General features: G+C 39.7%; 1 protein-coding gene across 5 annotated transcripts in view; it reads right to left on the reverse strand.

The window, feature by feature from the left end:
* LRRK1 (leucine rich repeat kinase 1) overlaps nucleotides 1-26,976 on the reverse strand; it is a 121,332-nt gene that overhangs the window by 65,192 nt on the left and 29,164 nt on the right. Inside the window, exons 2-7 of one of the 5 annotated variants that reach the window (XM_072796624.1) lie at nucleotides 19,063-19,156; nucleotides 17,552-17,839; nucleotides 16,782-16,945; nucleotides 8,586-8,757; nucleotides 4,083-4,262; nucleotides 3,520-3,668 (exon numbers count right to left, since the gene is read on the reverse strand). In XM_072796624.1, the coding sequence (XP_072652725.1) occupies nucleotides 3,520-3,668; nucleotides 4,083-4,262; nucleotides 8,586-8,757; nucleotides 16,782-16,934 (654 nt within the window). In that variant the 5' untranslated portion in view covers nucleotides 16,935-16,945; nucleotides 17,552-17,839; nucleotides 19,063-19,156. Of the gene's footprint in view, nucleotides 1-3,519; nucleotides 3,669-4,082; nucleotides 4,263-8,585; nucleotides 8,758-16,781; nucleotides 16,946-17,551; nucleotides 17,840-19,062; nucleotides 19,157-25,713; nucleotides 25,757-26,976 lie in introns of those variants that run through there. The other 4 variants (XM_072796620.1, XM_072796632.1, XM_072796610.1 and 1 more) reach the window with 4 other exon arrangements.

Genomic DNA, 26,976 nt, shown 5'->3' on the forward strand with positions numbered 1-26,976 from the left:
GCCCTGTAGAAAAGATGGCAGATAAAGATGCCAACCATTTCTGCTTTTAATGTTTAGCCAAGAAGATCAAAGTTACCAGCTCTCAAGCTTGGGTGCACACTGGAATCACCCGGGGAATTTTAAAAGCCAAACTGATGCAGGTCCATCTGAGATTCAGATTCAATTAGTATCAGGTCTGTCATGAGCACTGGGGTTTTTAAAAGTTCCCAGGGAGTTATTGTACAGAAAAGTATGACAATCATGATGTACTGAGGCATAGTTCGTGAATCATGAAATGAGAAAAGCCTTGAGTTCGAAAGACTCAGGTTCTGGGCTGATACTGTTTAGTATTTGCTGTCCTTGAACAAGTAACAGAATGTCTCTAAACCATAATATTTTCATCTGGAAAACAGATTCTATTCCCTGCAGTTCTTATTGAGTTGATCAAGTAAGATAAGAAAGTGTTGGAAAAAACACCAAGCACAATATAAAGATAAGGGCTGCATGGTAAGTATTTCCTTTTACAATGTGAGGCTAATATTTAATATTTATTGTACATTTACTATCAATAAGAATATTGGTATTCTTTAAAAACTAGGAAACCAGCAAAAATAAGGGAACAGTTAAAAGGGAATAGCAAAAAATATGATACAAAAAGATGGAAGTAATAAATCAGTATGACAGGTCCCACAGAAAAGTGAATTGAGTGAATTCCTCAAAGATACTCTGAGGAGGGATGAAAAACTAAATGCTGTTTATAAGAAATACACCTAAGACAATGAAAAAACTGAAGATGAATGTCTGGGAAAACTTGTACAATGTTGATGCAAAGAAAAAGAATGCAGTGTGGCCATGTGGAGAGCAGACAATCCCAATTTTAAGGATAAAAGCATGAACAGGATTAAAGCAGGTATTTGACATAATGAAATACATCAAAATACGTCAAAACAGGTCATAAAGCCATAAACCAGGCATATGAAGCAACAACTTGATAGAACAATGTGAAGAACTAGAAAAAAATCAGAAGTAGGAAATATATATATGTATGTATAAACATATATACATGTATATTTATAAATATGTATATGTGTACATATGTGTGTATTTTAGATTCTGATAAAGAAATCCAGCACAAATTGGCAGCACCTGAAAGACTTGTATGATGCAACTGACAAGCTAAAATTAGAGGAAAAAAGACTGAAATATTTAACTCAATAAATCCAAAAAGTAACTCCAATAATAATAGTTATCATCTATTAGGTACTTACTATGTGCCAGGCATTGGTTTTAGAATGTTACCAATATTACCACGTTTCATTGTCAAGCATCCTTCTGAGACAGATACTTTCTCTCTCTTTATTTTTCTTACCTCTCAGATGAGGAAACACAGAGAGGAAAAGTTACCAGATGAAGGTCTGGAGCCCAGATTAGGCCATAAGTCTCATGCCATGGCCTTGCCTTAACCACAACACCCAACATACTCAGAGACAAATAAAATACTCAAGAAAATATGAAGGTTTTAGTAGGGATAGAAGCTAAAGTTAATGAAATAACAAACAGAACAAATTGCTTCCCCAAAAAGAAATGAATAAAATCTAACAAGTCCTCTGACAAGACCACTTGAACATGTAAATGCCTGTTTGGTCTGATTAAGTTTATAAAAGAGAAAAAGTAAAACTGTCCAACATCAAAAATGAAAAGGGAAATATATTATCATCATTCATTACATCAACAAATCAAAACAGAAAAGCTCCATGAATATATCAGCAGCTGCCAAAAATGGATTTAACAAAATCCAGCAATCTTTCTTAGTAAAAACTCTGAAGCAAAAAAAGAATACATGGAAACTACCTAAATCTAACAACAGTCTATTTACCAAAAATCTACAGCAAATGCCTATAAATTGCTGAGGTCAAGACCTTTAAAATCAGGAACAAGAGAGATGAATCTGCTATCACCATGATTCAACTCTTGAAAATTCTAGTGGTACCATGAGACATGAAATAAAATAAGTTATATAAATAATAGAAAAAGAGGGACAAACCTATTTGGAATTTACACGTGCTTTTATCACATACCAACAGTCTCAAGGAATTCTTCTAGAAACTATTAGAATTAATTAAAGAAATTGGTAAAGGTACTAGATAAAACATAAATAAACAGAAGAGCTTTTCTCCATACCAGTAACATCGGGTTAGAAATAGAAATGGAAAAGAATTATATTCCATTCAAATAGTGGCAAAAACAAGAAAGAAGCCACAAATAAACATTATAGATCCAGGCTCTCTATGAAGAAAACTATAAAATCTCATTAAAATATGAAAAATAATACAAAATAAATAAAATACAAAGTCTCATTAAAGAACATGAACTCTGCACAAATAAAGTCACTGTAGGATATTCACAAAATGGAAGAACAAAATATTTTTCAAAGAAAAAAAAACAAACAATAAGTAGAAAACATGCATTAACAGGCTGTAAGACTTAAATGAAATGTGTGTTCCCAAGACAGTATGGCAAACATAGAAACACATTAATAGGAACAGTACAGAGAATCCCAAAATGCATACAGATAGATACCGGGGAAAATAACAATGATGACATTTCAATTCAGAAGGAAAAGGAAGCTCTAATTAAAAAATTGTGCCATAATAATTGATCACCCAATTAGAAAAGATGAAAGCTATATTCTCTCCCTCATACCTCACATACAAATAAATATGTTTTTCAGAAAAACTGAGGCTTCAAATGTAAAAACCAAAATAATAAAAAATATTATGAGATACCTCAGGAGGAGAATATTTATATAAAATTGAGGGGGAAATGACCTTCTCATATAGCCCAGATGCCATTAATGAAAAATATATTTGATTACATATTCTCATATCTTCATTATCACAAAGATAACAGACAGAAGAAAAATAAGGGATTGGGGGAGATACTGGTACCATGTATGATAAAAGGAGGTTTAATATGTGATATACAAAAAGACTGTCCAAAATGATAAGAGATGACCAACCCTTCAGGAAAATAATCAACAAACAGTAACAGGCAACACACATTAGGGGAAATGCAAATGGTGTTAGCTAACACCTGTATGATGTTATCCAGTTACCACTTTTTTTTTTTCCTGTGGTGAGAACACTTAAGACGTACTCTTTTCACAGCTTTCAAGTATATAGTACAGTATTATTAATTATAATCACAGAGCTGTATTTTAGATCTCCAGAACTTATTCATCTTGTAACTGAAGCCTGTACCCTATGACCAACATCTCCCCATTTTCTGTACCTTCCAGCCCCTGGCAAATCATCTACTCTGTTTCTGAGTTTGTTTTTTTCTGATTCCACATAGAAGTGAGATCATATAAGTATTTGTCTTTCTGTGTCTGATTCATTTTGTTCAGCACAGTGCCCTTAAAATCTGTCTATGTTGTTGAAAATGGCAGGATGTTTTCCTTGCTTGTGATGGAAAAATATTCCATCGTATACGTGTACCACCTGTTCTTTATGCATTCATCCACAGGCAGTGACTACTCACCATTTTTCCTGGACAACTGCTGGCCAAGGCACTAGCTTCGATGAAATACTTCCTGAGGAGATGTTTGCTGGGGTCAGGGCTGTCCAGTAAGATGTAGGAACAGAAGAAAGCCCCATGTCTCAGCAGGAATATGGCGATGTCTTCGTTTCCTAAAGGACAGGAAATGGCATCCAGATGTAGAGTGTGTCAGAGCTGTCCAGAATGGCAGATGCTAGTATGTGAGATGGGAATGAAAAGGGTAGTTGTGTGGTAGAACTTCTCTATTACTTCTCTTGAGATGTCAAGTTCCTGTTAGTGAGTGACTTTCTGTGGGCCTCTGTCCTGTGGAGTGCCCCCTACTATGGTTCCATCTGCCACAGTTTGTCCCTGTCATTGAGATCCCCTTGCAAGAGGTGAATGGGGTAAATGAGGGAAGGTGCAGACATTTTGAAAAAGAGGCAAGTAATGGACTTTGCAAATGTTTCCACAGAGGCACTTCAAGAGCTAGAGGTGAGGGGGAAGACATCATCCCACATCTCAAACCTGCAAGGGTTCCCATGGATAGGATTGACTGGGGGACTCACCTGACTTGATGGCCGCATAGAGGGGTAAGCGCACGATGACAGGAAACTCGTTCTTCCTGACTGCATAGCTTTCCGGGTCAGCCCCATGTGTCAGGACGAGGAGCTTCACCAGCCCCAGGTGCCCCTGTTGGCAAGCCAAAGCCAGCATCCAGTTCAGCAGGCGCTGGGGGCTGCAGGGACCTAGCAGGAGATGACAGGGCAACGGGAAAGTACCATTGAAGGGTTTTGGTTGTAACCACTCTGATCTCCCCTTGGACCATTGATAAATCGAGCTGTCCTGTTTCCAGCTGAAAGTCCCTTCTGTCAAGTTGGTAGTATTTTCTGGAATAGTTCTCATGGATTGCATATTCCCACATCATTATAAACCCACTTGCTCATCACATAATGCCAAGTGAGGAAAAAGCATTCAAAACACTATATATGGTATGATTGTAACTGAATTAAAAAATGTATGTGTGGAAAGAAGACCAAATGTACCACCCCAGTGTTGCAGTATTATCTCTGGGTAGTGGGATTGTGACCATGTACCTCACCTCTCTCCCTATCCCTAGCCTTGACCTCCTCCCCAGAGTATCAATACATACAGAGACATGGGCTTTGAAGACAAGTAGCTTAGGGTTAAAATAGTTTAGCTGTGTAATCTTTTATTTTATTTTATTTTATTAAGATTTTAAGAGCGAGCACAAACAGGGGGAGCCACAGACAGAGAGGGAGAAGCAGGGTCCCCACTGAGCAGGGAGTCCGATGCAGGGCTCGATCCCAGGACCCTGGGATCATGACCTGAGTGGAAGGCAGACACTTAACCGACTAAGCCACCAAGGCACCCCTTAGCGGTGTCATCTTAAACAAATTTCTTAACTTCTCCATGACTCAGTTTACCTATTGGTAAAATGGAAATGAAAACACAAATCCTCCCAGGCGTAATGTGAGGATTGCGTGACATTATGTATGTCAAGTACCTGGCTTTATACGTTCTAACTCATTATTTGTCATTATGTTTTTAGCATACTAACACTTTTCTGCATTTCTAAATGATCTGTAAATACATATATTACTTTCAAAAATGAAAGAAAAAAGGCTTTGATGAAAGAAACAGATCTAACTGTCCAGCCTAAAACTTTGAGAGTTACTCCCTACAACAACCACCAACTTAATTCAAGGAGGAAATAACAGTGAGCACACTGAATGAGCAGGGACAGTGTGGGCTGAAATATTACAGTATCTGCAAGTTCAAAGAAATGCAATCTCTTTTGGATGTAGAGGCCATGGAAAAATGATCTCATCCTCCACACTGACACTTCCCAATTGCATCATCACATTGTCTCATTTCCAGAGTCCTTAGGAACAAAGTGCTTCCAAGCATGGAGAGAGTGGCCCTCCTCTTCATGATAGGAAATTGACCAGGAAACAGGGGTGAAGTCGGGATGGAGGAAATGAAAATCCAGCAGAGAGGGCACTTGGCGCACTGCCTGGGCTGTAGCAGATGCTAAATAAATGTCCCTTCTTCTCCCTCTGATAACTAGGATTAACAACTTCAAGGAGGTGGTAGGCAATCAGGATCCCTGATTATTAACCAGGGATCCCCAACGCGCTTACTGCAACGATATCTAGAGAAGAGAGATCCAGTCCTCATGCTGCTGCCTTCTGTTGAGGATGGCTGTACACCCATTTGAGGAGGCTGTAATAGGCTATATTTCATAGCCATGATTTTAGTATGAGGACATCAAAACTCAGAGAGGTTTGGGGACTTCCCAAAAGTCCCACAGTTGGTAAATGGCAAAGTCAAAACTTAAACCCTGCAAAGCTAAAGGATTTAAACACTTGAAACCAAAGGGTGCTCTTTTAACCGTATGAAAGCCTTACTCGTATTTTCTTTTCTTTTTAAAGATTTTATTTTATTTGAGAGAGAGAGAGAAAGAGAATGAACAAGGAGGAGGGGTAGAGAAAGAGGAGCAAGCACACTCCCGCTGAGCAGGGAGCCTGATGCAGGACTGGATCCCAGGACCCTAAGATCATGATCTGAGCAGAAGGCAGACACCTAACTGACTGAGACACCCAGGCAGCCCCCTACATGTATTTTCTGAGGCCCAAATCCAAGGATACTCCAAAAGAGCCCTATTAGAGCCTCCAGCCTTCCTCTTCCTCCTCTGCTCCACCTCTGCTCAGCTACAGAGATGAGGCATGATGTAATCATATATTTCAAATGATGTCTATAGCTATACAATGATGTACCTACCCCCATGAGCCTCTCATCTCTCCTCTTCTCAAACCCTCCCTTGTTCTCTGGCTGTATCTTTGTGTGTCTTCTGGTCTTACCGACAGACTCCTGATAGTGGCTGCCTTCCCCTCCGGCTTGGAAATTCACAGGGACACCCACTGTTTTGCCCATCTCTGTACTTCCTGCAGCGTCCAGAACAATGCTCTAGACTCCTTTGGTCTCAGAAACTCTGTCCCTAGTTGGGTTGAAGATAGGATGCTCCAAGGCAGCTGAAAACCATCCTCAGATCCAGCCAAGCTCCCTGCTCTGCAAAAGTGGACCATCTCAGTGCTTCCCTCTCTTGTCTGCCAAGTAAACTCCTACTCACCCTGCAAAACCCGGCTCAGATGTCAGCTCCTTATGAAGACCCTGTCCTGCACCCAGACAAGACCATTCTCTATGTGTGCTCCCAGACCGCTATGTAATTACTTCAACCTCAGCATGGGGACACTGCATGGAATTACTCCTTTCTGTTTCGATTTCTTCTGCTTACCCAGGAGCTATGAAAGATCTGGGATCACCTTTTAAAAAAGTCTCCAGGTCTCTCAAGTTCTGCAGAATGCCTGGCAATGCAGTAGTGAGAGACTCATATGGTGAATGCTCAGGAAATGCAAACCGCACCATTAGGTTGTGAGCCAGCTGGTGTAGATGCTTTGGGGTGATGACAGAGCTAATCATGGGGATCCCTGAAGAGAGGGAGTCTGCCCTCTGGGGTGCCCAGGCTCCTCTTTGTCTTCCTACATCTCGCTGGACCCAATCTCCACCTGTGGACCACAACATGATCCTGATTCTTACCCTTAACCTCATTCTCCCTCCAGACATATGAAGGGGGTACAAGTTTGAGCACAAATCTACTCAAAGCACACTCTTGGACAACTTTCCTGACAGGACGGTTCCATAATCTGTGGAGACCAATGCAAAACTGAGCCCCTTGTTTAAAAATTATCAAAGATTTCAAGATGATGACTGCAGAGTGTTAAACCAAGCACAGCCCTTCTGAGTGCAGGGCCCACACCGTTGCATGCCCATGAAGCTGGCCTCACTCCCAAACCGAAACCTAACTCCCAAAGGCCATCGCTAAGGTAATGTCTTGGCCTATAGCTGTAGGCATGCCTTCCTGGACATTCAAGGCCACCAGAGGAAATTAAAAGACAACAGGACACCTTGAGTCTATCAGCCAAGAAAAAAAAAAATTACATGTTACTAGAAACACCACATAGCATGCTACATCCAGACAGTGGGATATTATTCAGGGATATGAAGAAATGGACTACCAAGCCATGGAAAGGCATGGAGGAAATTTAAAAGCATACCATCAGGCAAAGGAAGTTAATCTAAAAAGGCTACAAAATGTGCGAGCTCAACTATATGACGTTCTATAAAAGTCAAAACACAGAGACAGTGAAAAGATCAGTGGTTGCCAGGGGGGTTGGGGGAGGGAGGGATGACTGGGTGGAGCCCAGAGGACTCTGAGGTCAGTGAAACTGTTCATTATTGTACCCTAATAGTGGATACATATTATACATTTGTCAAAACCCATAGAATATACAAACACAAAGAGTGACCCCTAATGGAAACTCTGCACTCTGGTTACTAAGGATATGTCAGTAAGAGTTCCTCAATTGTGACAAACTGATGACACTGACACAGAATGTCAACAATGGAAGAACTTTTGGCGGGGAGGTATATGGGGATGTTCTGTACTTTCACATCAACATTTCTGAAAATCTAAAACTGCCAAAGGATAAAATCTATTAAATTTTTAAAAAAAGGGACAGAGGGGGTGCCTGGGTGGCTCAGTTGTTTAAGTGTCTGCCTTCAGCTCAGGTGGTGATCCCAGGGTCCTGGGGTCAATCCCCACATCGGGCTCCCTGCTCAGTGGGGAGCCTGCTTCTTCCTCTCCCTCTGCCTGCTGCTCTTGTTTGTGCTCTCTGTCAGATAAATAAATAAAATCTTTAAAAAAAATAAAAAGGGGGCAGAGATCCAAAATCTTTATCAAATACAGTGTGAGAGAATTTACCTCCTGAGCTAAGGGGAATGAGTGTGGGATGTGGCACAGCCGTTAGCAGGTAGTCTTTACTCTGGATTGTCAGTCTGATGCCCCAGATCTTTGGTTCTCCTGCTTGGTGAAAGTGTGAAGAAACAAGCATTTTGAGGGAAACTCCCCCCCACACCCATGCCTATCTTTTTCCCAAGAAGAGGTGATTTCTGAGAGGTAGGCAAGAAGCTCATGCCCTGGGATTTACCTGGCAAAGACTCCAGCAATTCCTGTACTACGTCAGTATGCCCAAAATGTGCTGCCACCACGGCTGGATTGTCATCGGTGGGCTCCGTGGGCAGTTCCACCCGTCTCTCGGTGAGAAGGTATCGGACGGTCTCCAGATCGCCGTAGGCCGCTGAGATGCTCAGAAGCCGGCCCTGGTCAACACAGAGTGGGGACAGGACTTCAGTGAGATGAGTGCCCTTAGGAACTGCCAGGAGAGGAAACTCTAAATGCTTCACTCAGTCCACGGACAAGGCTGGAGGTGTGCTGTCTGGGATGGCACCACGGGTCATGTGTGGCTGTCGAGGACTTGAAATTAGGCTCATTCAAAGCAAGAAGGGCTCAAAGTGTCAAATAACATGCAATTTTAAAGATTTAGTGTAAAAATGTATCTATCTTGTCAATCATTTTTATATGGATTACATGTTGAAATGATCTTTAATATATTCATCAAATAAAATATATTAATATCTTATCTGTTTCTATTTGCTTCTTGAATGTGACTGCCAGACCATTTGATATAAATGTGGCTCCCATTCTATTTCTTTGGGACAGCACAGCTCTTCACCATTAGCTTCATGAGGATGGGAATAATGGGAATATCCCCATCTGAAGCAATATATTAATATGTGGACAAGGACATGGAGGTTCAGAGGGGTGTTGTGACTTGCCCAAGATTACACAGATAGGAAATAGCTCTCAAGGACTGTACAAATGGCCCTGGCTTTTCATGGAGTTCCTAAGTCCACAAAAGAAGTGCTGGATTGACATGTACAGAATTTGACTGCAGGGATGAAACCGTTAAGTTTGAGTCCGGAATCTGCATAAAATAGCCATAAGTAAGCTTAGTTTGCTTGCTGAATAGGTTAGAAAACAAGTGTATTAGGAGTCATTTTAGGGTGAGACGGGTAGGGATGGGTCAGCAGGATCCCAGGGATGAGAACTGATATATTAAGCTCTTATCATGTGCCAGATGCTGCATGGAACAATTTATTTATATGGTCACACTTAAACCTCATAGCAGTTTTAAGTCTTAAGTCTGTATATGTTATTGATTTAAAAAAAAAAACAAAGAAAAGAGCCAGTTATTTTACCAGCAAAATGAGTTTATTTGGGAATAGCAGAGGAATTGTAATCAGAATAAGGAAACTATGGTGAACCATAGGCGAGGCTGGAGAATAGAATAGAGGGGCTTGTTTTCATAAGGGAAAGGAGGAACCTAGGAGGGTATTTTACTGAGTTCCCATTAGGTGGGCTGTTACGGGGCAAGGAGAAATTCTTCCTTCTTCCTGCTGGGGAATGGAAAGTAAGCTTCCTCTCTCTGGGGAATGCAAGGTTTGCTTCTTAAGGTGACTGGTAGTACATGACAACTCCTCCTTCAGGTCATCCAGACCCCATTTTAAATGAGGTTTCCTTTATTTTCACACTGTATTTCCATCTCGTGGGTGAGGAAATGAAGGCTTACCCACAGGGAGGGAGTTTCTACAGTCTGCACAACCACCCAGGATTTGAACTGGGGTCTAGCTCCAAAGCCTATGTTTTCTCTATTCTGTCCAAGACTTCCCATGAGATGTGGGGCTTGGAGGGAGGCCGGGTTGTGTAAGTGGAGTGAATGAGCTGGTGATGTGAGGTATGCATTCAGTATGACCAGAAGAGAAAAACCCACTAGGCCTGCCATTCCAGGAAAGCACTTGCATTAGGGAGAAAAGCCACAGGGATTGATTAAATGATTCACTGCACACAACCAACATCTGTCTAGACTCTAGTGGGTAAGAGGCTTAAAAGCCCCATCCTCACAAAGTGGTGATGTCACAGGAGCCAGCCCGGAGGCCAGGAGGAACCAGAGGGGTGGCACTCTAGCTAAAGACAGCCCAGAGGCTCAATAGCATGTATTTATTTTAATTGAGACAGCATAGAAAAGTATAAAACAAAAAGGAGGCCTCCCTTCCTAACACCTTTTTGCAAAGGAAACTGTTCCTATGCAGCCTTCCAGAACATGTTCATCCATATCAGCACATGGGTAATCCCATGTGAAACCAAATGCTTTGTCACTTCATTCATTACAACTTTCATTGGCATATAAGAACTCTACAGAAAAGAGCACAAATTGTGTGTTCAGTTTCATGAGTTGTTACAAAGTGACACATTCATGTAATGGACACTCAGACCACAAAATGCAAGATTCTTATCTGTGCCCAGAAGTCTCCTTTCTGCCCCCTTCTTGTCACTGTCCTACTGGAATAACCTCTATCCTGACTTCTAACACCAGAGATATGTTTTTGCCAGTTTTTATATATTATTAAAGTGGAACTATACTTATTTTTTAACTTAATTTTATTTTATTTTTTACTTTTTGCCCTGAAATAGAGATTCATAGGAACTTGCAAAGGTAGTCTTGAGGGGCATCTATGTTTCTGTAACTCCATTTCCCCCAATGGTGACAACTTACACAACTGTAGTTCAAGATCAAAAACAATAATTTGACATTAGTACAATGTGGGTATATCATTCTGCCATTGGTCACAGGTATACATTTGTGTGATCACTACCACGATCAAGATGCAGAACTAATCCATTTTGAGATCAATCTCTTTTAAGCCCTTCCTTTTATAGTCACTCTCACTCTACTGCCCTCCATCCCCAAATTTCGGATCTCTCTTCCATCTCTATAATTTCACCATTTTGAGAATGTTGTTATACAAATGGAATCATACAGAATGTGATCTTTTGAGTTTTTTTTTAATTTCCTGCTCAACCTCTGAGAGTAATCTGAGTGGTTGCATATTTCAAAGAATTTCTTTATTTTATTTAAATTCAATTAATTAATATATAGTGTTTTATTAGTTTCAGAGGTAGCATTCAATGATTCACGAGTCTTATATAACACCTAGTGCTCATTACATCACGTGACCTCCTTAGTGTCTCTCACCCAGTTACCCCATCCCCCCATCTCCTCCCTCCAGCAACCCTCTGTTTCCTATGATTAAGAGTCTTTTATGATTTGTCTCCCTCTCTGTTTTCATATTGTCTTATTTTTCCCTCCCTTCCCCTATGATCCTTTGTTTTGTTTCTTAAATTCTACGTATAACTGAGATCACATGATAATTGTTGTTCTCTGATTGACTTAGCATAATACTCTCTAGTTCCATCCATGTCTTGCAAATGGCAAGATTTCATTTTTTTGATGGCTGAGTAATAGTCCACTATCTATACATATCTGTATCTATACACATCACATCTTCTTTATACATTCATCTATTTTTTTAAAACATTTTATTTATTTATTCATGAGAGACACAGAGAGGGAGAGAGAGGCAGAGACACAGGCAGAGGGAGAAGCAGGCTCCATGCAGGGAGCCTGACATGGGACTCGATCCTGGGTCTCCAGGATCATGCCCTGGGCTGAAGGCAGTGCTAAACCGCTGAGCCACCTGGGCTGCCCATACATTAATCTATTGATGGGCATCTGGTCTCTTTCCATAGTTTGGCTATTGTGGACATTGCTGCTATGAACGTTGGGATGTAGGTGCCCCTTTGGATCAGTACGTTTGTATCCTTGGGGTAAATACCTAGTAGTGCAGTGGCTAGGTGGTAGAGAAGCTCTATTTTTAACTTTTTGAGGAACTTCCATACTGCTTTACAGAGTGGCTGCATCAGCTTTCATTCCCACTAACAGTGTAAGAGGGTTCCTCTTTCTCAGTTTCTTTATAATGCTTTGAATTATATTTATATGTATGGTACATGTTACATATTTTATATATTTACAGTTTCTATCTACATTATATTCCATTGTATGTTCAACCATTCATGTGTTAAGAGTTTTGTGCTATGTCCAGTTCCTATTACAAGTAAAGCTGCTATGAACAATCATGCACAGACTCCTGTGTGCATGTAAGTTTTCATTTCTCTAGGCTAAACTAGGTTCAGGAGTGCACATGCTAGGTCATAATGTAAGTGTTTTTGTTTGTTTGTTTGTTTGTTTGTTTTTTAAGAAACTGCCAAACTATTTTCCAGAATGGTTGTTCCATCCTATATTCTCATAATGATGTCTGAGAGATAGTTTCTCTACACCCTCATCAGAATTTGATGTCACATTTAAAAAAACATTTAGCCATCCTTATAGATGTGCAGTGATATTTCATCATGGTCTTTTTTAAAAACTATTTTATTTATTTATTCATGAGAGACACAGAGAGAGAAAGAGAGAGGCAGAGACACAGATTCCATGCAGGCTCCATGCAGGGAGCCCAATGTGGGACTCGATTTCGGGACTCTAGGATCATGCCCTGGGCTGAAGGCAGGCGCTAAACTGCTGAGCCACCCTGGCATCCATCATCATGGTCTTAATTTGCATTTTCCTACTGGCTAAAGATGTTGAACAATCAGTAAATCTTTTCATGCACTTACTGGCCATTTGTACTCCTCAACAAAATGTTTCCTCATCTGTTTCGCACATTATTTAATTGGACTGTTTGCTTCTTAATGTTGAGTGTTGGGAGATTTTTATGTACGAACGAGATATGAGCTCTTTGTCAGATAGATGATTTACAAATATTTTCTCCAAATCTGTAGCTTGTCTCTTCACTCTCTTATACATATTCTCAAAGCAAAAGTTTTTAATTTTTAAAAAAGATTTTATGCTACTTGGGAGATAAAGTGTAAGCACAAGCAGGGGGAAAAGGGAGAAGCAGGCTTCCCGCTGAGTCGGGAACCCAATGTGGGGCTTGATCCCAGGACCCCAGGAACATGACCTGAGCCAAAGGCAGATGCTTAACTGACTGACCACCCAGATGCCCCCAAAAGTTTTTAATTTTGAGGAGGTCCAATTTATCAATTATTTTTCTTTTATGGATAATTTCTTTTATGCATTTTCTTTTTCTTTTTTTATTAGAGAGAATGGGAGCACGAGCGAGAGAGAAGCAGAGAGAGAGAGAGAATCTCAAGCAGACTCTGCATTGAGCGTGGTGCCCGACATGAGACTCGATCCCATGACCCTGAGACCATGACCTGAGTGGAAGGTAGATGCTTAACCGACTGAATCACCCAGGTGTCCCTCAAAATGGAATTTTTTAAATGTCTCAGAAACCACAGGAGGGCAGGGGAAAAAATCAGAAAAATGAAAAAGCAATCAGAAAACAAAACAAAAAAATTAGATAGCAGACTTTAGCTTTAGTATATAAATAACTATATCAGCATAAATGGCTCAAATACATAATGAGATTGCAGAGTAGATTTTAAAAACATGAGATTCTATATGCTGCTTATGAGAAACTCACTTCAGAAGGGTATATGTAGATTGGAAATAAATGGACAGAATAAAAAGCCCCAGCTCCAAACACAATCACATTATTCAACACACACCTTTTGGGGGAACACCAATAGTCAGTCCATAGCATTCTATTAATATGGAGGATTGTATGATTGATTATTGAGTACTGAACCAGTCTTGTATCTCTAGAATAAATTTCACTCAGTCATGGTATATAACTCTTTCCATATATTGCTGAAATACATTTGTAATATGTTAAGCTTTTTGAATCTATATTCATGATAGACATTGGTCTATACTTTCCTTTTTTGTACTGTTTTTGTCTGGTTTGGGTATCAGGTATATTGATTGGACTTACAAAATGTTGGAAAGTATCTGTAGAGTTGGTATTAATTCGTTAAACATTTGGCAGAATTCTCCCATGAAACCAGATGAGTCTGTAGATTTCTTTTTAGGAGGTTTTAAATTTCCTTATTAGTTAAAGGGTTCTTAAAATTGGGTATTTTATATTGAATGAGTTGTAGTTCCTGTTTTTCCAGGATTGGTCCATTTTATCTAAGTTGTCAAATTTATGTGTGTAAAGTTGTTCATATTGTTCCCTTACAATCTTTTTGATATTTGGAGGGTATGGGCTGATATTCCCTGTTTCTTTCCTGATATTAGTGATTTTTCTCTTTTATCTGTTAGTTTTGCTAGAGGTTTGTCAATTTTGTTAATCTTTTCCAAAAAAAAAATGCCTTTTAGTTCACTGATTTTCTCTATTGTTTCTCTGTTTAAATTGCATGGATTTTCTACTCGTTAGCATTTCCTTTTTCCCACTTGCTTTGGATTTATTTTGTACTTCTGGTAGTTCCTTTAGGTGGATGCTTGGATTTGAGATTTTCTTCTTTTTAAATGTAAGTATTTAGTGCTATAAATTTTCCTCTCAGCACTGGTTTAGCTGCATCCCAGAAATTTTGAAATGTTATATTTTCATTTTCATTCAGTTAACTGCATTTTAAAAATTTCTCTTGAGACTTTCTCTTTGATTCTTGGATTATTTAAAAGTTTGTGGTTAGTTTCCAGGTGCTTGGAGATTTTCCTATTATCTTTTTGTTATAAATTTCCAATTTGATCCTACTGAAGTTGGAGAATATATTCTGTCTGATTTTAATTCTTTTAAATGTGCTGAGGTTTATCTTATGGCCTAGGGTATGCAGTCTTTTTTGAGATATGTTTTGTGGACACTCGAAAAGAATGTGCATTCTGCTGTTGCTGTGTGGAATGTTTTATAAATGTCAGTTTGACTCTGTTGATGGATGGTGTTGTTAAGTTCTATATCCTTGCTGCTTTTCTGCCCAGTTACTCTATCACTTGTTGAGAGAGGGTATCAAACTCTCTACCTATGATTGTGGATTTATCTAGTTCTCTTTTCTGTTATATCAGTTTTGTAAAACATATTTTGTAGCTCTGTTGTTTGGTGCATGCACATTTAGGATTGCTATGTCTTCTTGGTGGACTGATCCCTTCATCATTGTGAAATATCCTCCCTGTCCATGGTAATTCCCTTTACTCTGAAGTTTCATTTCATCTGATATTTAGCCACTCCTTCTTTCTTTTGATTAATGTTTGCATGGTATATCTTTTTCTGTCCGTTTACTTTCAATCTACATATACCCTACTGAAGTGAGTTTCATAAGCAGCATATAGAATCTCATGTTTTTAAAATCTACTCTGCAATCTCATCATGTATTTGAGCCATTTATGCTGATATAGTTATTTATATACTAAGGCTAAAGCCTGCTAATTTTTTTGTTTTGTTTTCTGTTTGCTTTTTCATTTCTTTGATATTTTTTCCCTGCTCTCCTGTGGTTTCTGAGACATTTAAAAAATTCCATTTTGAGGGACGCCTGGGTGATTCAGTCAGTTAAGCATCTGCCTTCCACTCAGGTCATGATCCCAGGGTACTGGGATTGAGTACACATCAGGCTCCCTGCTCAGCGGGGACCCTCCTTTTTTAAAAAAAGATTTTATTTATTTATTCATGAGAGACACACAGAGAGAGGAGCAGAGACACAGGCAGTGAGGGATGCAGGCCTCCTGCAGGGAGCCGGATGCGGAACTTGATCCCAGAACTGCGGGATCACCCCCAGAGCCAAAGGTGTCAACTGCTGAGCCATCTAGGTGTCCCTAAATAAATAAAATCCTAAAAACAGAACAGAAATTCCATTTTGATTGGTCAATAGTGTTTTTGAGTGTATCCCTTTGCATTGTTTTTAAAGTGGTTGCTCTAGGTATTACATACATAGCTTAACGACGTCTACTGGGTTCAATGCTTTATCAATTAAAATGAAGTGTAAAAATATTTCTTCCTTTGCAGCACATACAGAATTTATAATCATATGGAAAGTGCTTAATATAATCTTATGTAAGAAAACAGCATGCAAAACTATATATACAATGTGACTATATCTATATTAGAAACAACGACATATGCACAGATCAGCAGAGAGAAAATATAATGAAATTGTCAAGTGGGACTGTTTGGATGCATTAGAAATATGGTTATTTTCTTGTTCTTTTCCTCTCTACTTTTACATATTTCTAAATTTTCTTTTTTGAGCATGTGCTATTTTTATCATGGAAGAGAAATGTAAAAGAATATGGTAAGTTCAACCTTCAGATCGGCCTTTTGTTGTTCACATTTCAATTACTCTTCCCCTGTCTTCTGGGAAGGTGAAAGGGTTTGCATAGAGATGGTGGCAGTTTAAGAAGTTGGCTTGAAAGGATTGGCACCCATCAGTTTACGTGTGAAAAAGGGGGGAAAAATCCCCATTTTTGATTATGATGATAAGAAGGAAATAATCTGAGTGATAGCCTTCATCCAAGCCAGGTCCCCACTCTGGCTGGAGGAGCCAGCATTGACCCTACCTTCTCCAGCTGGGACGTGCTCTCATCACAAGCCTCTCTGAGCAGGTGCCGGGCCCTGCTGGGGTCTCCTTGCTTGTATGCAGCATGAATGCCTTCTGTCCCAGGGCATTGTGTTGTGGGGTCACTGCCTGGTGTGGACGGTTTGCTGCCCATGTCCTCGGCACCTGAGAATACAGAAGAGCACACACAATGTCACTATTACTTGCCAGTGCTGCTCACGGGAATCACTGGAGAGGAGGGCAGGATGCGCTTCTATGAGGCTTTAGGAAGAGAAAGGGGTTGCCCTGAAATAATGCCAGTGTCATCAAGGACATCAGACCCTGGGACCTGCAGCCCTGAGGGAGGGACTTCCTGTGTGGGGCTGGTGCTAAGCCAGACTGTGCTGCTGTGGAGTACATCCAAGACACCTAGGGCAGCTTCCTTGCTGGTAACAGACAGGCTGATCTCACCGACAGCAACAGAAAAGCAAGGGCTTGGTGGGAGAGCTGGTAGTCCAGCCAAAGTGTCTCCCTGCTGTTTCCTTCATGGGGATATAGTATCTAGAGGTGGAAGAAAGAAAGGTCTAATACTAGATAGATTTGGAAATCTATACATTCTTTGCCTTGAAAACTCCACTAAGAGCATAGGATTTAGAATCAGCAGCCCTCATCCATACTTGCCCTCACACAAATATGCCACATTATGATCTTGGCAATCTCTTGGAACTCTGGGCCTTGGGATGCCCCTGGACCACTGGAGTGACTGGCTCAGGGTATCCTCTTAGGGGATACCTCCTGGACACTGGCTTTACTGGGTGGAAGATGGTCCAGGCTGTTCCAGGACAACTGAGCACAGTTCCAAGTGCTGCTTAGGAGGAGTGCTTAGCTTTGCAGGAGGCCACGATGCTGCAGTGCTGGGGCATCCACTGAGCAGTTGTGATAGGTCAAGCACCAGACAGGGTGCTGAAGATGTAGAAGTAAAGGGAGTCAGCTTCCACCCTCATTGAGCTCTCCCCTTAGAACAGGTGTTTTGTGGACTCCAACAGCTGATGGACAGGCTTCAGAGGTTGCCTGAACATCCTAGATTGAACATAAAACAATGTGAGCATGTACACACACACATTTTCTGAGGAGAAAATACAAGGCTTCTATCAGATTTCCAAGTGTGTAAATGAACCTAGCTAAAAGTTTTATCACTATAAATATTACTTAAAAGACTGCAATAAATGAAGAGTTATGTCCTGATCATTTTTGAGTGAAATAGGGAGAGATTCCTACCATTCTTGGCCAAGTCCACGGAGTCAGTAAAAGGCAAACCTGAACTGAAGTTTGGCCCCCCTGTTCTCAGGCTAGGGTGAACCCCCTCCATCTCTCCATTGCCTCTTTGAAGGAATGAATAAAAAAGAAGCTTCTCATGTGGAAATAATGCCAAGCATGGCTGGCTTCCAAATATTCTCATCACAGAAGTGAATCACCCTATAGTAGCTATCATTTGGGGAAAAAATTATTTCCAATAGCATAAAATTACATGCTTAGAAACAAATTTAACAAAAGATAGGAAGTCTCATATAAATAGAAAGACATCCCATGTTCATGGATTAGAAGAATCAATATTATTAACATGTCAATTCTTCCCTATTTTAACTATAGATTCAATAAAATCCCAGCCATAATTCTCTTAGGCTTTGGGGGGATAGAAATTAACAATCTGATCTTTAAATCTATATGGAAATTCAAAGGATTTTATTTATTTTTTTTTAAAACCTTTATTTATTTATGATAGGCACACAGTGAGAGAGAGAGAGGCAGAGACACAGGCAGAGGGAGAAGCAGGCTCCATGCACCGGGAGCCTGACGTGGGATTCGATCCCGGATATCCAGGACCGCGCCCTGGGCCAAAGGCAGGCGCCAAACCGCTGCGCCACCCAGGGATCCCAAAATTCAAAGGATTTTAAACATCCAAAGTAATCTTGAAAAAGAAGAGAACTGGAAGATGTACACCACCTGATGTCAAGACTTACTATGAAGCTAAAGTAATCAGGGGCACCTGAGTGGCTCAGTCGGTTAAGTGTCCAACTCTTGATTTCAGCTAAGGTCATGATCTCAGGGTAGTAGGATAGAGACCCATGTCAGGTTCTATGCTGGGCATGGAGTCTGCTTGGGATTCTCTCCCTCTACCCCTCCACCCCCTGCTTGCATGCTCTCTCTTAAAAAAAAAAAAGCTACAGTAATTGAGACATTGGGGTACTAGTATAGACAAATATGTCCATGGAACAGCATATAGAGTTGAGAAATACACTCACACTTGTACATCCAACTGGTTTCTGACAAGAGTGCCGAGGCAATACAATGAGGAAAGCAGTCTTTTCAATGAATAGTGCTGGAATGACTTGACATCTACAATGAATAAAAGGAAACACAGACTCCTACATCTTGCCACACACAAGCATTAAACTGAGATGGATCATAACCTAAAATAAAGATTGAAATTATGGAACTTATAGAAAAAAAAAACAAGAGAAAATCTTTATACCTTGAGAGTTAAGCAAAAGTTTCTTAGATGGGACACAGCAATAACCATGAAAGGAAAAATTGCTATATTAGACTTCAGCAAAATTTAAAATTTCTGTTCATCAAAGGATTGATCTACCATTTTTAAAAAGATTTTATTTATTTATTCATGAAGGGCACAGAGAGAGAGAGGCACAGAGAGAAGCAGGCTCCAGGCAGGAAGCCTGATGCGGGACTCAATCCCAGGTCTCCAGGATCACGCCCTGGGCTGAAGGCAGGCGCTTAACTGCTGAGCCACCCAGGCGTCCCTACCATTTTTTTTAAAGATCTTATTTATTTATTCATGAGAGAGAGAGAGAGAGAGAGAGAGAGAGAGGCAGAGACACAGGCAGAGGGAAAGCAGGCTTCATGCAGGGAGCCCGACGTGGGACTCGATCCCGGGTCTCCAGGATCATGCCCTGGGCTGAAGGCGGTGCTAAACCGCTGAGCCACCTGGGCTGCCCTGATCTACCTTCCAAAAATGAATAAACAATACTGGAAGAAAATACTTACAAAACATAAATCTAAAAACAAAAGAGAGAGAATGGTATCCAAAATACAAAAAGCCTCCTATAACTCAGTGATATAGGACAACCCAATTAAAAATGGGCAACGATTGGAACAGCAGAAGATATTAAAAATGCTTAATATCATTAGTCATCAGGGAGATGCAAATTAAAATCAGAAGGAGACACCACTACACTCTCACCAGAATTACTAAAATTTAAAAAGACTTACAGGACTTGGTGAGGTTATGGAGCAACCAGAACACTCTTACCTTATCGGCTGGAGTATAAAATGGTATAACCACTTGGAAACAGGTCTGGTGGTTTCTTACAAAACTGAACATACAGCTATCCTATGATCCAGCAAGTCTATTCTCAGATATTTACCCAAAAGAAATAGGTCTAAAAAAACTTGTCTAAGAATGTTCATAGTTTCAGTCATAGTATTTCCAAACTGTACATAGCACGAGTGTCCATCAACAGAAGAACAGATAAACAACTACTGTGGTTTAATAACTACTCAGCAATAAAAAAAAAGAATGAACTACTGATCCATGAAATGAGTGACAGGAAAGCTCAAAACATAATGCTAAGTGAAAGAATGATTGCACACAATGATTCCATTTATATGCTGTTCTAATCGATGGAAGGAAAAAAATCAGAGTAGTGCTTCCTGGAGGCAGGGACAGGTATGAAGTTTGCCAGGGAAGGCACGGGGAAACTGATTTTTTTTCATCACATTGGTGTTATTTGTCAAAACTTGTCAGTCTGGTGAAGATTTGTGCATTTTGCTCTAAATGGATTCTACCCCCAAGTGCTATAAACAATATTGAACTCTAGTCAATAATACAAATGCTATAGATTTTGAGGGTGAAGTGTACAGATACATGCAACTTTCTTTGGGATACACTAAAAATATTGGATTGATGGATGAATAGAGGGATGGACACATCGGTAGAATGTGAGAGAGCAATTATAGAAAATGTTAATTGTAGACTTCAGGTAGTGGATAATGGATGTACATGGTTCAATTCTTTCAACTTCATGTTTAAAATTTTTCATAACAAAATGTAGACAGAAGTGAATGAAAATATCATGCCCTCAATTCAGGGCCCACCATATGGCATACTGAATGAGCTCCACCATCAGGGCAGAAAAATCCTGCTCTGTAGAAAGGCAAGGACAATCTGCTTATAGCAATGGCCCTTGAAACCGTTCAGGCCCTTTACCGTTCATTCTAAGCCATAACTTTCACTGTTTCAAAGGCAACCATTCTGAAAATCCGTGTAAGTGGATAAAGCATCACACACAATCCACATCTTTTTCAAAACACCAATGCAAGATTGCTGTGTCTGCATAGATCAATGGAACAGAATAGAGAATCCAGAAGTGGACCCTGAACTTTATGGTGAACTAATATTTGACAAAGGAGGAAAGACTATCCACTGGAAGAAAGACAGTCTCTTCAATAAATGGTGCTGGGAAGATTGGGCATCCACATGCAGAAGAATGAAACTAAACCACTCTCTTGCACCATACACAAAGATAAACTCAAAATGGATGAAAGATCTAAATGTGAGACAAGAGTCCATCAAAATCCTAGAGGAGAACACAGGCAACACCCTTTTTGAACTTGGCCAGAGTAACTTCTTGCAAGATACATCCACGAAGGCAAAAGAAACAAAAGCAAAAATGAACTATTGGGACTTCATCAAGATAAGAAGCTTTTGCACAGCAAAGGATACAGTCAACAAAACTCAAAGACAATCTACAGAATGGGAGAAGATATTTGCAAATGACATATCAGATAAAGGGCTAGTTTCCAAGATCTATAAAGAACTTATTGAACTAAACAGCAAAGAAACAAACAATCCAATCATGAAATGGGCAAAAGACATGAACAGAAATTTCAGAGAGGAAGACATAGACATGGCCCACAAGCACATGAGAAAATGCTCCGCATCACTTGCCATCAGGGAAATACAAATCAAAACCACAGTGAGATACCACCTCACACCAGTGAGAATGGGGAAAATTAACAAGGCAGGAAACCACAAATGTTGGAGAGGATGTGGAGAAAGGGGAACCCTCTTGCACTGTTGGTGGGAATGTGAACTGGTGCAGCCACTCTGGAAAACTGTGTGGAGGTTCCTCAAACAGTTAAAAATAGATCTGCCCTACGACCCAGCAATTGCACTGCTGGGGATTTACCCCAAAGATACAGATGCAATGAAATGCTGGGACACCTGCACCCTGATGTTTATAGCAGCAATGTCCACAATAGCCAAACTGTGGAAGGAGCCTCGGTGTCCATCGAAAGATGAATGGATAAAGAAGATGCAGTTTATGTATACAATGGAATATTACTCAGCCATTAGAAACGACAAATACCCACCATTTGCTTCGATGTGGATGGAACTGGAGGGTATTATGCTGAGTGAAATAAGTCAATCGGAGAAGGACAAACATTATATGGTCTCATTCATTTGGGGAGTATAAAAATTAGTGAAAGGGAATAAAGGGGAAAGGAGAAAAAATAAGTGGGAAATATCAGAAAGGGAGACAGAACATGAGAGATTCCTAACTCTCATGGAAGGGGAGGAAGGGGAGGAGGGCGGGGGGCGGGGGTGACTGGGTGATGGGCACTGAGGTGGGCACTTGACGGGATGAGCACTGGGTGTTATTCTATATGTTGGCAAATTGAACACCAATAAAAAATAAATTTATAAAAAAAAGAAAAATGAACAATACCAGGTCATAAACACTACTTTTGTGTTTTGGTTTATTCCAATAAACAAAAAAGTAAGCTGAGTCTGAAAAAAAAAAAGATTGTTGTGTCTGAGTGGAGATTATTGGGGTATTTTTTGGCTGTGTATTTTTGCAAAGAGGAATCAGAAAATGGCTTAGTGTGTGAGTCATTGCATTTGTTAGCAAGGCAGCTTCACTCCCATCACACACTAACAGTCTTATTAATTATTTACCATCAGAGACCCTGGGACAGCAGAGGAGAGCTGGCTGGAAGGAGAGAGGCATTGGCAGGTTGTGAGAAAGAGGTAGAATTGATGGCAGCATCATCCATCAGAAGGGGCACTTAATTATGTTGTTGCTCATCTTTCAAAATTAAACAAATATTTCCCTTATCTCCGTAAAATACAGGCGTGTGTGTGTGTGTATGTGCACGTGTGCATGTGAGTGCCTCTGTGTACACGCAAGTAGGAAGTAACCTCTTCTGTTCACTGTAGGAATGTAGATAAAAATAGTCCATCTTCCAATCAGTTAAGCGACACCAAGAAGGCAGAAGCTAGGGTATAAGGTGTATGTCAAATTACAAGGTGGATTTTACTTTCACTTGATTTTTAAATAATGAAGCATATGTGCAGCTAATTATGTAATCTGAGCCCAGACTCTATTCTATTTATGTATTTTTCAATATTGTGGTGTTTTCAGTTTTCTATCTGATTCCTTTAGGTTGCATGGACAACGCATGTCCACTGTCACTGATGCTGAGAGCTGGGGGTTCTGGTGCAATTGAATTATTGGGAGGACATTATTGGGAAAACATCCGCGAAGCCTCATGCATTTAATTTAATCTGCCACTTTCTTTTAATTTCCTGAAATTATAAAGAGAAGGGTTAACACATATTTACATTGAAAGAAAAAAGACCACAATGCTAATAATAGTATTATATTATTATAATACTATATGTAATATATATTAATAATATATTATATTGAGTATTAATGCTCAATAATAGTATTGAGGATGGGCTAGGGTAGAATTAATGATGGAATTAGAAAAAGATTCTTCTTTATTTCCCAAGTTCCCCATAATGGAATTAAATGACTGTTTTATTTTACATTTTAAAGAGATTACACATATAATAAAAGAATTACATATGTAATTCTCATTGAAAAAAAAAGATTACAGAAATATATCATGTGAAAAAGCAGAAGTCTCTCCTCCCACCATCAGACACATTTCTTAGAGGTAAATATTTACTTTTATAGTACTTTGCCCCAAATACCAGTTTTGTAATTGACAATTGTTAACCTCTGATTTAAACTTAAAGCAGAGGAATGTACTGACTCCATTTGAGATTATTCAGTTATTGTGCCCATTAATAAACCACTGTCCATATTACATTTTTGTGTGCAATAAAATATGACAGTTCTAAATATTTTCCTCATACGGCTATAAAACTCTTTTTAAAATATAAGTACTCAAAATGTATTCTATTTCAATAAAATATTAATGTATCAAATAAGCAATGAGAACCAGTAGGAAAACAATCATAGAACATTAGGATGACTCAGCTTCAAATTAAAAAAAATTTCCTTTTAGTTAGCTACTTAGCTTAGTTAGCTTAGTTAGTTCTCTATGACAATGTCATTACTTTCTTATATAGCAATGAAAAGTCCATATATTTATATGGACATATATACACACACTACCAATAGGCATCTCACTTACTTTTAATGCAAAATTAATATGCTTAATGAAGTAAGTTACCAAGTAAAGGAGGAGAAGCAAAAAACAAGAGAGTGATTTTTTTCTTTTTTGGTGGTGATACTTGTTTGATTTTAGGAGTCAGTTAATTAGGAGCTAGTGAGAGGAGACTGCAAATACAGTGGATGGCGAGGGTTATGGATTGAGTCCATGTAAAATTCTTAGGAATACAAGAAGCATCTATTGTAAGCTGGGAAGTGACAAGTGGACAGCATATTTCTGGTGGTGACAAATTTCATTATCTACATAGCCTGGTATTTATATATGCTGGACGTGGACACTAATTAAAGTTCATTACGTGAGGAAGTATTTGGTTAAAACAATATTTAAAAGCCTGTGGAATGAGAACACTATTTAGTTCTTGAAAATCACTTTCAATTTAATATTCTATTTATAAAGAAATACTTTCAGTGACCCTGTGTGCTCTACATATTTAGCCATTTCTTCCAGAAATGGAAGAAAATGTTAGTTGCCAATAACTTGGTATCTAAATATTTCTGTAATTTGGGTTCTAGAAATACAGAGTATTCTGATTACAGGAAAACTAATGGAAATTATTTTTTTTATTTGGGGGGAACAGTAAAATAGAATTCCATGAATATTATAGTGATGTCTACTGTAAAAGCCATGTCCCTTACAGGAACAGTTCCTGTGGACGTACCCACTTAAAGAGAGTCCTTTGTCTGTTTGGAGTCTGTTCTGTCCTTATATCCTTTGTGTTGCTGTTGTTCTTTCCTTATATCCTAAGGAGAGTCTTACCATTTCTTGCAGAATGATATTTGTTAAGTTATCCTCCTGACCCAAAAATCAGAATATAATTCTCTTTTTACTGTTTTTTTTTCCTTGCAAATCTAGGATAATGGAGAGGTAATATGAGAGTGACTTTAATTCTGTTAGCCTCATATATGTGTGTGTGTGTGTGTGTGTGTGTGTGTGTGCATGTGTATATAACTAAAATAGAGTTATGTCAATATTATATGTTATATGTCATTATGTTATAATTATATGTTACATATTATAGATCTATATATAATATATATATTTCTCTCTTCTCCACCAAAGAAAACATGTATGATAGAAAGAGAATGCTGTCAATTCAAAATCTGTTGCATCCTCTGTATATCCTAGAAGAGACACTAACATTTTACTTGCACATTCATGAACGTTTTTTATTACATTCATCTCTATCAATAGAGTAGCAGAAAGTAAAAACATATCTACTAACCCACAACCAAGCAAACAAAGGTAAACTTTAGGATGCTACTGACCTGGTCATAATTGCTTAAGGACCTTGCTGTGCATTCTCCACCAAGTCCCCGAGCGGCCAGAGCATAGGAGCAGGGGCTTTCCCTCCCCAGAGGTGACACCCTCCTGGCCCTGCAGGGGCTCACCTGCTATAGCCCCAGATTTTCCAGCCATCAGCTGGAAGGATGCTTCTTTCTTTGCAGCTATCACTCTGGGATTTTAGCCTCAGCAAGCAGTTTTCATCTCTGGGTCGAATTACGGTGAAATCCAACCCTTTATTTGTTCGGGGAAGATGCAGAGCTTGGGGGGTGTGGAGGGCAACATGTCCCTCCGGGGTGACCCCGGGTGATAATTCCTCTCCAGCTCCAGATGGCTGGTGCTCAGCCCCATCACAGTGGGCCACTTGGATCAACCAGCATCGGAAAAGAAAGCGCAGGGAACGGTGGCATCCTGACTCATGGCTCATGCAGAACAGCACTCTGGCAATGGAGGCTGAGTGTTTCTCTTACCTCGGAGCCTCACAGCACAGATGCACAACTTCTCTGTGGATGTTCTCACCAAATGGCTTTTTGTTAATAAAAGGGGGATGTGCAGTTATATATACAGACAGCTCACACAAGGGAAAAATCACAAGTAAAAGTGCTATTTTCTTTAGAAATAACAAATACAATTAATCATAAAATGCCATGTTATGCCCACCTGGCCAGAGCGTGGTGACATTTGTCATTGTTGGGGGAGGACTGGCAAATTGCATGGCTGTTTCAGAAAGCAATAGAACAATGTTATATAACAAGATCTTATTCTCCTAGAGTTTATCTGAATAAATAATGGAGAGAAAGATCCACTCCTAAGTTAAGTCACTACTCTGCAGAGTAACCTACGACATCGGAGGGAAGAACCTGCTAACAAGGTAAATGGCCAATATCAGGGAATCAGGGAATCAGGGAATGGCTTTTAGCAAAGACAATGTCTAGGTGCCAAGTACTGATTTTTGTCATTTAATCTAATGTTCACAGCAATGCTATGAGTAGGTGTCATTGGTGTCATTTTACATATGGGGGAGGCCAGGATGCAGACACCATTCACAGTGATAGAGCTGGCTGGTAGCTGGGCAAAAGTGGAAGCAGGTCTTTTTGACCCCAGAGCTAAGAATTTCCACTACTCTGCTTTCCAATTTAATACTTGTTATGAATTGCATATTTGGGTACCCTCAAAATTACCGTGTTTTTAAAAAAAGATTTTATTTGTTTCTTCATGAGAGATACAGAAAGAGAGGCAGAGACACAGGCAGAGAAGCAGGCTCCCTGCGGGGAATCTCATGTGAGACTTGATCCCAGGACCCCGGGATCATGTCCTGAGCCAAAGGCAGATGCTCAACCACTGAGCCATCCAGGTGCCCCCAAAATTCA

This window comes from Canis lupus, chromosome 2 (assembly GCF_048164855.1).
Source record: "Canis lupus baileyi chromosome 2, mCanLup2.hap1, whole genome shotgun sequence".
In the NCBI taxonomy this organism is placed as follows: domain Eukaryota; kingdom Metazoa; phylum Chordata; class Mammalia; order Carnivora; family Canidae; genus Canis; species Canis lupus.